Source organism: Monodelphis domestica, chromosome 1 (assembly GCF_027887165.1).
Source record: "Monodelphis domestica isolate mMonDom1 chromosome 1, mMonDom1.pri, whole genome shotgun sequence".
Taxonomy (NCBI): domain Eukaryota; kingdom Metazoa; phylum Chordata; class Mammalia; order Didelphimorphia; family Didelphidae; genus Monodelphis; species Monodelphis domestica.
Genome location: NC_077227.1, coordinates 168,248,322 through 168,262,002, shown reverse-complemented (window position 1 = coordinate 168,262,002; position 13,681 = coordinate 168,248,322). Strand labels below are relative to the sequence as shown.

The 13,681-nt window shown below is 38.7% G+C and overlaps 1 protein-coding gene across 4 annotated transcripts in view; it reads left to right on the top strand.

Moving 5' to 3' along the window:
• Positions 1-13,681, top strand: part of MYZAP (myocardial zonula adherens protein) — a 117,769-nt gene that overhangs the window by 61,930 nt on the left and 42,158 nt on the right. For all 4 annotated transcript variants that reach the window (XM_056809477.1, XM_007479684.3, XM_007479685.3 and 1 more), the window contains 3 exons: positions 395-547; positions 8,208-8,333; positions 10,092-10,220. In XM_056809477.1, the coding sequence (XP_056665455.1) occupies positions 395-547; positions 8,208-8,333; positions 10,092-10,220 (408 nt within the window). The remainder of the gene's footprint in view (positions 1-394; positions 548-8,207; positions 8,334-10,091; positions 10,221-13,681) is intronic.

Below are 13,681 nucleotides of genomic sequence, written 5' to 3'. Positions count from 1 at the left end.
CCTCTCTAGCCAACTTCAACAGCACAGGACCATGGGAAAGGTGTAGGTGGCTGCAGGAGTTTAGTGGTAGGTATTTTAGAGCCATCAGACAATTAGGCAATAATGAGGACCCACACCCCTCTGATAGTGACAAGGGCTCCCAGAATGGACTGGGTTTCTAGGGTGTGCATAGGCAGGGTGACTTGTTGTTGCCCACATTGTCTACGTGCTGGACTGTCTTAACACACTATAGGGTGCAGCAAGGCACATTTTTTAAGGATGTTCTAGTCTATAGCCTTGGTGAAGGTTTTATGAAATGCCTGTCCTTCTGTTCATATGTGATTTCTGTATGTCATTATGATGATCAGTCAGTAATGGAATGGCTCAAAATGCATTCTCATTTTTATCCTGGCAGAAAACATTGGTGGATGTTACCTTGGAAAATAGCACCATTAAGGATCAGATCAGAAATTTACAGCAGACATATGAAGCATCAATGGAAAAACTGAGAGAAAAGCAGAGACAGTTAGAAGTGGCTCAGGTTGAAAATCAGCTTTTGAAACTAAAGGTAAAGTAAATGAACCTTAAATTTTTCATCAGGTTTCTATTCCTAACATATTTCTTCATTCCCCCTTTCCTTTTTCAGCTCCCTTCTCTTTTGTCTTCCTTTTCTTTCAAACCCCCTCTTCTTATCTTATTTCTTTTCCACACTCATTTTTTTTTAAACTTTTAACTTCTGTCTTAGAATTGAACTAAATATTAGTTCCAAGACAGAAAAGGAGTAAGGGCTAGGCATTTGGGATTAAATGACTTGCTCAGGGTCACATAGCTAAGAAGTATATGAGTTCAGATTTGAACCCAGGACCTCTGACTCTAGGCCTGGCTCTCTATCCAATGAACCATCTTGCTGCCTCTGCATCTATTGTCAATAGGCCCAGAAGACCAGAATTGAAGGTATTCTCTAGGTGATCCAGAGTATGTTTGCGTATGTCACTTCAGCACAGTATTGAATCCCCAGAAATACTGACCATATTCTGTCCTCATTTACACCCTTGACATGACTGCTTCTCCAAGGCAGCTAGAGCCACAATGGATAGAACCACTGGGACTGAAGTCAGGAAGACCTGAGTTCACATCATCTCCAAAAAACTTTCTAGCTATGTAATCCAGGCAAGTCACTTAGCCTCTGTTTGCCTCAGTATCCTCAATTGTAAAATGGGGATAATTATAGTACCTATCTTGTAAGGCTGTTGTAAGGATCAGATTTATACATATATGTATATGTATATACACACACACACACATACAAGTAGAAGTATCCCTTCTACATCACAAATTTCCATATCATGATTTTGATATATCATGGATTGTCATAAGAAATTAAATGAGAATTTTGGGGAAGCTTTATGGAAGCTGCAGACAACATGCAAAGGCCAGCCGATGACACAGAAAAAGTTTAGGAACTCTGAAATGCACAATTAGCCCAAAATTTACAGTAAAGTACTATAAATACCACATTAAAGAAAAAAAATGCAGACTTCTTCTCAGGTATGAAAAGAGGGCCAAAAATTTCTACCTAGATTTTCTGGATCACAGGAGTGCCACACCCTTAAGCCCTGAGACATGGAAAGGATAGCTACAACTATGCATATATATATATACACACACACTTATTTTCTTCCCTTCATCATTCTCCTAAGTGTTGCAAGAACTGCTCAGACAGGTTCTGCCTTTGTTCTGTGCAAACCTGCAGGGTTATTGACTGCCTGTCAACTAGCATTTGAGTGCCTACATAGTCCCAGGCACTGTCCTAGGTGCTGGAGTTATGAAGGAAGGTAAAAGACATTTGCTGCCTTCAAGGAGCTCCCAGTCTAATGATCAGGGTGAAGGAGAGGGAGAGACAACATGAAAGAAACTGTATCCAAACAAGATATATGCAAGTTAAATTGGAGAACAATCCCAGAGGAAAGGAAGTAGTCTTAAGTGGGGGAAAAAGCTTTTTCAGAAGGGGAGACTTTAGCTGAGACTTGAGGGAGACTAGAGAAGCTCAGAGGCAGAGATGAGAGAAGGTGTTCTACACATAGGGACCAACCATTGAAAATGGTTGGAGCTGGCAGATGGAGAGTCTTCTGCAAGGAATAGCAAGGAGGTCAGTGTCACTGAATATCCAAGTAAAATCTCAGGACTGAAAACACTGGAAAGGCAGGAAGGGACTAGGTTTTGATGGATTTTAAAGACCAACAGAAGATTTTATATTTAATCCTGCAGGTAAAGGGAATAACTGGAGTTTATTGAATAGAGGAGTGATGTGTTGAGTAGAAGTAGAGGACTGAATAGACTGTGGAGAAACTTGAGGCTGGGAGACCAAGTAGGAGACAATAATCCATGTATGAGGTGATGAGGACTGGTACCAGGGCCAGAGGAGAGGCGACATATAGGAAAGATATCAGAAGATGTTATAAAGGTAGAAATGACAGGATTTGACAACCGATTGGATATTAGAGAAGGGAGAGAGGAGAGACATAGTTAGAGACAGTTCAGGATGACACCTAGGTTGTGTGTTAATTGGAACATTAAAAGTTTGGAACGCTAGTATGTTTGAACTTAATGAGAATTATCCTAGGAGCCCACAGACAACCCCAAAGTCCTTCTAATCTGGTTTTGCAGCAAAAAAATATAATTGTGGTAGTCCCTAAATTTTCCAGTCCTACCAGTGGGATTCTTTGGCAGTGATGGGTAATAGGTGCTCTTTTATAATGAAAAGAGGACAAAAGCTGGCTACCATTTTTATTAGCAAATTCTGCATTTATCGTGGCACCACGAAGCAAAATGTAAGAATATTCCTTTGAGTAGAGGCTCTGAAACTGGTACCTATGAATTTTTAAAAAATGATAATTGTATTTTAGTATAATTAGTTTCTTTTCTAATCCTGTGAATTTTGTTTTATCCATTTAAAAACATGCTGAGAAGGGATTCATAGGATTTACTGTACTTCCAAAGAGGTCCAGTGACACCTAAAAAGTTTGAGAATCATTGCCCAAGAGACTACATATTCCTACTGTACCCACTCCGCATTACTGTGTAGATCCAAGTTTGGCTGGGTGCTTAATCTTTCTTGAACCATGCCATTGTCTTCTTTCTGCTGGAGGCTAGCATTTTCCCTCTGGCACTTGAGCACCTAAACTTTGCTCTAACAACAAGCTCATTTTCTAGCCTGGGGTGTAAAATGACAACAAATTCCACATAGGTTTCTTCATCTGCTATTTTAGGGAGCTTAAAAAAAGTTAGTTATTCTATAATACTATTCAAAGATAAAGATGTGTTTTTTCATGGTTACCTCAAAAAGTAAAGAATTGATCAATGAAAAAAATGTTAGTTATTAATAAAATCATACATAAAACTTAAAAAAAATTTCTTCTAGATAAGTGAAATTCTGGTCAATTGAATCCACTGACCTCTTTAATAGTTGTCTGGCACACAATAATTCATATTATACATACATTCAAGATTTTTACATGGAATAAAATTTATAATAAAAATTAACTTGGATAAGGGGGAAGACAATAATATAAAATGCATATTAAAGGAGAATTGAGAAAGCTAAAAATAAAACCTTTCCGAATTTAGTACAGTTCCCGGAAGGGGTAGTCACTCACCTGCTTTTTCTTTCCAAGTTTTTTGTTCCATTGACCAGAACCCATACCCTGAGGCTTAAGTCTTTAGCTCCAGAATATTCTATGTAAGATACCCAAAGGAAATCCAAAGTACTTCTCTCCAGTGTGCATTTCTGCTCTGCTTCATCTATCTCCTTAGCCAATGTGTGTCCCTTTAAAAAAACAACAACAAACTCGTGGGCACAACTCAAGCCTAAATTTCTGGGAGAGAACACTTGCCTCACTGAACTAGAAATCCCAGAATGCCAGTCAGGTCTCAAATCCCTATTAAACTTCTTTGCAATCATAGATTCTCACAGTTGGAAAGGACTTCAGATGGTCTTTCCAGCTTTATTTGAAGAGCTTCAGTGATATGAAATTTACTTTTTATGGACAATTAATCTTTTATTTTTTGACAGTTTTAATTGTTAGGCATTTTCTTCCTTTAAATAGCACTGAAATGCATGTCTCTGTAAACTCTGTAAACTTTTGCTGTTTGGTCCCCAGATTGTTCTGAAAATACTTGAAAAATAACTATCTTAATCCTGTCTTCCCCCTACTACCTCATCAGTCTCCTCTTCTCCAGGCTAAGCATCCTCCTATCTTTAAACTAGTTCTTGGGGTAGCTGGGTGGCTGAGTAGATAGAGAGCTTGGCCTAGAGACGGGAGGTCTTGTGTATAAATTTGATCTCAAGACACTTCCAAGCTGTGCAACCTTGGGCAAGTCACTTAACCACAATTGCCTAACCCTTTCCACTCTTCTACCTTGGTAATGTTGATTCCAAGAGAGAAGGTAAGGGTTAAAAACATAAAACTAGAGCTTATATGGCATGATTCTAGCCCCTTCACCATCTTCTAGCTTTCTTCTTGCTCTATAAGCATTTCCAAAGTCTATCCTAAATAAAATGTAGGATCCAGAACTTTCAAGTATGTTCTGGGCACACCAGAGTTCAGGAAGCCATCATTTCCCTAATTATGCACATTATGCTTCTCTGAATTCACACAGAGATAAGATAGTAATTTTTTTTTCAGCTTTCGTGAGCACCAGATCTCTATTTTAAATTTGATCTTTTGGGGGCAGCTGGGTTGCTCAGTGGATTGAGAGCCAGGCCTAGAGACGGGAGGTCCTAGGTTCAAATTTGGCCTCAGACACTTCCCAGCTGTGTGACCCTGGGCAAGTCACTTAACCCCCATTGCCTAGCCCTTACCAACCACTCTTCTGCCTTGGAACCAATACACAGTATTGACTCCAAGACTGAAAGTAAAGGTTTTTAAAATAAATAAACAAGCAAGCAAACAAATAAATATGATCTTTTTGAATGCCACTGGATGGAATTGAACAGAGCTTTGTGTTGGCTTCTGGGGACGTGAAAGTGTTAGTTTATTTCTCAGTGGTAAGCAGCTTACTGCTTTCCCACTAGTAGAATCTGTCTCACATTCATATTTATGAGTCACTGTCTCAGCCCAGATCAACTTCCCACATTCATGTTTCTGTCAAGGCCTCTAGAATCCACATCTTGCTATTACTATGTCTATATGAAAAAGGAATGTGGGAGAGTCTAATCAGGTTAGAGGTAGTTTTGATTTCACAATGCATTTCTTGAGCTTCTAATGGAATGCTGTGAACACATTCTTTTTTTTTCTGTACCTTGGCGCCTACCTATATTTCAACTTCTATCATTTATTAAACATTTATTTTGTGTGGGGCACTGGGCTAGGAAACTGAGAGAGACAGATTTATCTGGCAGCTAAAGAAAAATTAAATGAGAACAAAAGTGTAGGAACAAATGCGTCCATAGAGCACAGGCTTCTTGTAGGGGAAAGTCATTTGTGTGGTGAGTATCAAAGCCAGGATTCCAAGCTACGTGTTCAACTGCAGTATGCTTTCCTCTGTACCATATACTTCGCTGGGTCTTAGTTTCTTTATCTATAAAATGTACATAATTATACTTACACTGGCTCTTTTAAAGAGTGATATATTGGAAAGTATTTGTCACCATAAAATGATGTAGAAATGTGAGCTTTTAATAAAATGTTCTGGGGGCAGCTGGGTAGCTCAGTGGATTGAGAGCCAGGTCTAGAGATGGGAGGTGCTGGGTGACCCTAGACAAGTCACTTAACCCCTATTGCCTAGCCCTTTACCACTCTTCTGCCTTGGAACCAATACATAGTATTGATTCCAAGTCAAAAGGTAAGAGTTTAAAAAAAAAAGTGTTCTTAAAGGTTGGCTTGATGGTACAATTCAAGGGTGAACCCTTGTTACTTTTACTTATCTCAATTTTGTATAAGTGATTCCTTCCCCAAAGCTCTCCCTTTTAGTAAGTCCATTTGGTGCCCCTTGAAGTGGCAGGATTTGGGAATTCACCCCTAATTAAATAAAACACCACAAACTGTTACAAAACTCATAAGGTTGGTCTTGTATTAGCATAATAGCATGATTCTTAATTGCTTAAGCCCCGAATACCACTCCATTGCTTCATCTTTTCCATTGAAGAGGAGTGATTTCTCCATCTTGTGCTAAAAGGTCATGTCCTTTTCTCACAGCAATGCCTTCAAGTTCTTATTTGGAGTCTGTTTACTTGTACTTTAGACACAAGTCCAACAGCCTCATCTGATTCCTCTGCCTATATCAGATTAGAAGCAGTTATAAGGAAGGCTGAGTAAGATAGGCAGGAACCCTGATAACAGCGAGGAATGACAACAAAAGGACAAGGCAAGAAAACAATATTAATCCCACTTATGTAATTTTTTTTTGGCAGGTGAAAGCATACATTTTTTTTTGGTTTATATTTGGGGGGGTTTTGCTTCTACAAGATAGAAATACTATGTCACACGTTAAAGATTCCCAAGGCACTTTCTCTACCACAACCCTTTGAGATAGGTAGTACACATGTTATCAATGTTAAGGGGCTCATGAACACGCAGATGAGCGTTGGAAGCAAGATTAGAATCAAAAGATAGGGAAGATGAAGTGAACTCTAGTGGGTCCCACCATGAGGTTCCTTTTCCTACTGGCATATTCTGAATTCCTGCTCTACTCTCAAAGTGTTTCTGTGAAAGATGAGAAGTGAGGGCAGCCAGGTGGCTCAGTGGAAAGAGATCCTGGGTTTAAATCTGGCCCTGGATAATTCTTAACTGTGTGACCCTGGACAAATCAGTCAACCCCAATTGCCTAGCTATTACTCCTCTTCTGCCATTGCTTGATCATATACTTAATCTTAAATCTCTACCCCAAAGATTTCCTTTAAAAATCTTGTTTTTTTCTTTCTTTCTGAAGATGGTTCTTTTCTTTTCACTCAGGCTGGAATTATTGCAGCCACTCACACAGGCAGATCCATTGCTGATTGGCATGGGAGTCAGATCTGTTCTATTTCTGACCTAGGGCAAGTTCTGTGACCCCCAGCTTCCAGGAGCTCACTGTACAGATGCTGGATTTAGGGTGGACACAGCCAAAAGGCATTAGCCCAGTTAACTCAGAACTCCCAAGCTCAATGATCTACCAGCAGGACTTATAGGAATGTGACACAACCAGCTATCAGTTTAACTCTAGGCAACAAAATAAAAAAATGAGTGACTTGACAAGATGAAACTTATTCTGTATCATTCAGAAATGACAAAGGCACAGGGAGGAAGAGTCAGTGATAACACTTATTCAGGGTCTATGTGAGTAAAGTGAGAATGATGAAATAAGGGACAACTCCATACACTTTCAGGTGCAATGTAGAAAAACCTGTAGCATCATGATTCAGTGAAAAAGAAGCAATGACTCTGGAGTTAGAAGACCTGAGTTCAAACCCTGCTTCTGATACTTACTACTTGTCTACTACCTGTATATGGAGGGCTTGTCGTGTCCTCCTAGGGCAGCTCTCCAGCCTCTGACCCCCTACCTGACACCCAGCTCTCACTTGTGGCTCCCAGTAGCTGCTAGCATGTGGCAGCGGCCACACCCCGGGCAACGGCTTTGACAGGCTGGCTAAACCTTGTGAGGGTAGCCATTGGGTCGTCAACCCCTGGTGAACTAGGGCTTTGCTCACCCAGCATGTGAAGACTGCTTCGGCCGAACAGACGGAAGAAACCAACAAGAAGGTTCAACGGCTGAGAGGGCGACGCAGCAAAGCACTGTGGAGTGCTTAGGGTGTGTTGGAGCACAAAAGACAACATGGCCGTCCAATGTAGGTGAGGAAGTCTCCAGGTGTAACGACTTTTCGTGCCACTGGACCCAGGCTTCCAATGCCGAGAGAGTGGGACTGTCTCTGTGCATCGACTTTTCCACTTACAAGTATCTTTGTGCACACATGCATAAAGACAATCGTCATACTCGGCTTCCGAGAGACTACTACTACTACCTGTATAACCCTTGGGCAAATTATTTAAATTTAATTTAAATTCCCTGGACTTCTATGTATATATGTGATTATAGGGTATGTATATGTGTGTGCATGTATGTTCACATGCTACACATACATAAATACACATATACACATATAATATCAATAATATACATACACACACCTGTTGCTTCTAGCCTTATTTCATCCAAGGATGGTATGACCTTGACATTTCTCCCTTTTACAGGTAGAATCTTCCCATGAAGCCAATGCTGATGTCATGAGAGAGTTGACCAAGAAGCTATATAGTCAATATGAAGAAAAACTACAGCAAGAACACCAAAAACATAACGCAGAGAAAGAGGCTCTCCTGGTATGTATGGAGGAAGCCATGAAATGAAAACCAAGAAAGGTTTTTTGTTTTTATTTTGTTTTTCTCATCATCAACGTAGTCATAATCATAGGACTATAGCACAAGAGAAGGACTGAGTTCATTTATTTGCCCCTTGAAATTCTTCCTAGAAATGACTTCCCAGGACCTACCAAATTAATTTCAAACTTTGCCTGACATTGAAGTTCTTCCACCATACAGACATAAATTTCCTTTCCAGTTTTATCTCCATAAATAAAAGCCCCTCAAACCTGCCCTATATGACAGGAAAACTGAAATCTTTACTGTTCTCTAAATTCACTATGTGCTTTTCTTCTTCCATATTATTTTTTCCCATCTAAAATGCTCTACCCCCATCTCTTTACCTCTTTAAACCAAACTATTCTCCAAAACTTAGTAGAAATGTAATCTCTTACACAAAGCATTTTCCATTTATGAAAAGTATCTTCTTCCACTGAGAGGGAGATGTTACTTCTTTTATACCTTGTTTATGGTATTGTACTCTATATAATAATTTTATATTTGCACAGAAACAGGAATTAGAAGGGGCCTTGGAAGCAACTGTTTTATAGATAAGGAAATTGAAATCCAGTGAGCTTAAAAAATGTGCCCAATGGTTGCACAGGTAATAAGGGTCATAATCAGGATTTAAATTCAGGTCCTCTGACTCCAGAGTCAGCACTCTTTCCACCCTACCATGCTGATTCCAGTATCTTCTATCCACCAAATACATTGTAAACTTGAGAGGGAAAGGGCTGTGCTTTATGTATCTTTATACATACTGTATCTTAATATACTGGCTTACTCATAGTAGACTCTCAGAAAATGTTGAGTGAGTGATTGATTGATTATTCACTTAATTGGATGAGGTAGTATTTGTAAAGTGCTTGGCATATGAGAAGTGCTATATAAATGTTTATTCCCTTCCATCTCTTTAATCATAGGATTTCTTCTTAAGGGTAATTTGGTGGACAGCAGAATAAGAAGGGCATCTGGGAATTCTGTATTATACTTGTGGCAGTGATTTTCTTCATGGTTTGACAAATAATATGATTTTTTGTGATTGAAAAGAGAAAACAAACAAAGCCCAAGAAGCACATAGTTAGTTAATATTGAATAATGGTTTAATATTGTTAAATAGTTAAATATTGAATGATAGGGTTTCTACATGTGAGAACCATGCACGGAATGGAGACAAAATAGTAAGATTGTTCTATTTACAGAGTTAAATAGCACCTTTCTACATATAAGTGAGAAGAATACCAATTAGTCAAACCCTGCTTAGGCTTCCTTAGAATTAAAACAAGGTGATTAGCTTTTCATCTTTACCTTTGCTATAGTTACTATAGAGGAAGCTATATGGTCCATATGGTTTTTTTATGTGGGATCTAAATCCTAAAGGATTTTCTAGATTTATTGAAATAGAAAAGGGCACTGGATTTGTAGTTTAAGGACCTGTGTTGGGATATTGACTCTGCCAATGTGACCCTGAATAAGTAACTGGCTCTGCTTTCCTCATCCACAAAATGAAGGGGGTTAGCTCAATGGCCTTTGAAGTTCCTTCCAGGTTTACATCTATGATCTTATAAATAAGATTTCCTTGTTCTTAAATAAAGTTTTTAAAATGATCCCATCCTTTAAAAAGCCAGAGCTCTGATATTCCTAAAAAGAAAGATATTTGAGCCAAGATGAATGCCCTGAATAAACTCTGTGTGTTAAGATAAAGAATTTGTTTTGAAGGAAGAGACCAATAATTTTCTGAAAGCCATCGAGGAGGCCAATATCAAGATGAAAGCAGCAGAAACCAGCCTTGAGGAGCGAGACCAAAGGATTGGAGAGCTGGACAGACTTATTGAACGTATGGAAAAGGTATCCCCAACACTCTCCTTTCTCCTTCTTTCTCTCAAACTCCCTGGAGTATCATAACTCTCTAGCTCAAAACCCAATTTCCGCATTCTTCAATTCTTTTCATTACATGATACACTATGTACTGTATAAATTTTCCCTGACCCCTATGAGCATGGTATGGGGGGTGTGAGGGCAGGGGATGGCTGTGAGTGTAGGACACTTTTTATAGGAGGATGTTATGGGCAGACTGAGGAGTTGTATGTCATTCCTCTGGAGCAGCGGTTCTCAAAATGTGGTTTGTGGAACAACTCTAAGACCCTTCAATGGTTCTGTGAGGTCAAAACTATTTTCATAATAATGATGTCATCTGAATTATAAAACAGTAAATTCAGGTAAATAAAGGCTCTTTTAGGTCCTCTATTAAAGGGTATCCTGAAAACAAAAAAATTAAGAACTACTGCTCTAGAGGATTCATGACTACTAAAGTCATAGAAGAGAAGTGCCAGAGAGGAAGAATTGGTTAAGGGGGAAAAAAAGAATAAAGAAATTAAAGGTGAAAAAGAAGAAATAAGGAAGGGAAAAGGGTGAGCTTCTGCTCAGTTATATGATAGCCTGGCATATAGTAATCATTAAATGCATTTCTATTGATTGATTTGCTTCTAATTATGTTTGATGGCTCAGGAAAATTAATGTACAAATGTGGCTGGATCCGCTTTGACTATGGTTGCTAAGTCCAGGTGACCTACTGAAGCCACTTACCATAGTTATCCTTAGAGACCTGGGAGAAAAAGAAATTCATGTCCTTAAATACTTTTATAGAGAAAAACAGGAAGAAGGGGCTATTACTGACTATATTAAACTTAAATAGTTCTTTCCACTCCCTCAGGTGAAAATATTAGCCTGTTCCACAAGATGAAATTTGGGGCCCTGAAGCAAATATTTCAAAAGAGGTTTTGCCCTTTGTTAGTTGAAAAATTCATAGCTCTCCAGCGCTTAGAAAGGGCTTAACTGAAATAGGAAATGTAGTAAATTCAGTGTTTATGGAGCCTGAGGGGTGCCTACTGATGTTCAATAAAGCTAATGTGTGTTTTTGGGGTGCATGCAAGCTTACTTCAGTTTGTAACAGTGTGACTCACTTTTCCCTAAGAATGTCAGTTTTCTTTCTGCTGAATGGCTAAATCCTTTTACAAGTTTGTTGACAATTAAAAGAATAGGGAGAATATGAGGGAGTCCTCATGGCTTTCTCTTCTTTCTCTCTGTAGACATATACCTTATTCAGAGATGGTATGAAATAGCAGAACCATTAATGATTTGGAGTCAGAGGCGTTCAATAAAAGTAGTAGCTACAACAATGTGAATGTCAAAAATCAAAAATGAATGTAACAAAATTATAAAGATCAAGCAGGACTCAAAGAAAGCATTATGAGAACAAACTCCCTTTGTGTAAATGGGAAGTCCACAAGTACCACCTATGGTACATATGTATTGATCAGGTTCCCAACTGTAAAATTGGGATCACAATAGCACCTGCCTCACAGGCTTGTTATTAGGATAAGACAAGATAGTAAAGGTTAAGCATTTCACAAATTTTAAAATACTATGTAAATGCTTGGTATTATTATTAACCTAAGAATGAAGGCTTGGAGACTTTTTCACTCTATTATCTATGATCCTATGAGTCAAAAAGAAAAGGTTTAAGTCAACCAAATGTTCTAGTCTTTCATCGTATCTCATTTAGAGCTAGTGAATTCCTTCCACTTCTCATCAAGCCCAAGGAAGCTAGCACACTAGCTGTTCAAATTGCCTTGAAATTTTGTTAAGTCTGAAGTAGGTGCTTAGTCTCTTGGTTGGTCTCATCGCCTGCAGCTTTTTCTTATTCCAGACAATCTTCCATTCAATTGTCAAACTGATCTTCCTAAAATATTGCTTAGACTTTGTCTTTCTTATATTCAATAAACTGCAGTACCCAGTACCTTCTTCTGTTTGGTCTTTAAATTCCTGAATTACCTGACTCTTTCCTATCTTTCAAGCCTTTTTTACATCTTACTCCCCAGCATGTATTCAGCAGTCCACTGATACTTGATATTTCTTACTTGACACTCCATCATTCAAGTCCAAGCTGTTTCCCTAGCTTTCCCCTAAGACCATCTCTTCATTTTTGCTTCCTGGCTTCTTTCAAGTCTCAGCTAAAGTTCTCACTTCTACAAAAAGCCTTCTTCTAGTTCTTTTCAATATTCATGATTTCCCTCTAAGACCACCTCCAATGTTTCCTGTATATATCATACAGTACATAACTGTTAATGTTCCTTCCTCCCTTTACATTAAGTGTTCCTTAAGCGGGGAAGATTTTTTTTGCCTTTTTTTTTTGTATTCCCCAGAACTTAGTGCAGTGCCTGGCACATATTAGGCACCTAATAAATAGTAGGTGACTGATTGACTGAGAATGGCTTAATCAGACTGTGATACACAAAAAGATCCAGAACACCAGCCATTTAGGAAGCCAGCCTTTCCTAGAAGTCAAGGGTGGTAACTAGCCATTTTTTTTTACTTGGGACAATTTGTGTAAAATCTTTCTGGAATAAGGACAATTAAGCATGCTCAAATATTACTGAGAAGGTCACCTTGGCAGGACGCAAGGTAGGGGGGCAAGCAGCAGATGAGGGTAGAGTTCCCTTAAATTATGTGTACCTGCCTGCTTTTTGGTAGCATCCTATTTTACCTAATCTTAAAGTAAAAATATATGTATATATTAGGAATTATATCATTTAATTCCCTAGTTTTGTAGGTTAGGAAATGATGTCCCCAAAAGATCAGAGATTTGAGCTAGACTCCTTGCCTAGAGCTTCTTTCACTATAACAGCCATTTGCAAATTGGGCATTTTCTTCATCTGACTTTCCTGTAAACTTGTATGTAAGCATAAAAATGACCCTCAAGTCCTTATGACTTTCTCTCCATAGCTTTAGAATAGATTTCCTCTCCTCTAAATTATCATTTCCATTTAGGGTTGGAGAAATGTCTCCTTAGCTAAGCTAAAATTTGGCATGCCAAATTACAACCCTTCTCCCCTTCCTACTCCTACTCTTCCCCCCCCCCCAACAATAAATCTTTGAGAGTAGAAATGCTGCCAGCCCTTTATCAGGTATGTGAACAGCCTGCCAGGAAGCATGAATTGTGTTAGTTTGTAGTCTTACTTCCATCTCCTGATCTCACTTCTTCTATTTTTGGACTTTGCTCAAGGGCAAACTTCTACTTTATGAATGACTTGTCAATTTGAAGCTTTAATTTCTAGTTCTCTTCACTCATGATATTGAAAATGCTATCTTGATCCTCATTAAACTCAAAGTTAGATACCATGGTGCTGCTTTACTACCTCCCCCCTTCTATTTATTAATCATAGACCTGTAAAAGAATCATAGACCTGTGATCTCATCCTTATGGATATTCCCTCTATAATTCCTTTTCCTATATAATTATTTTCTTT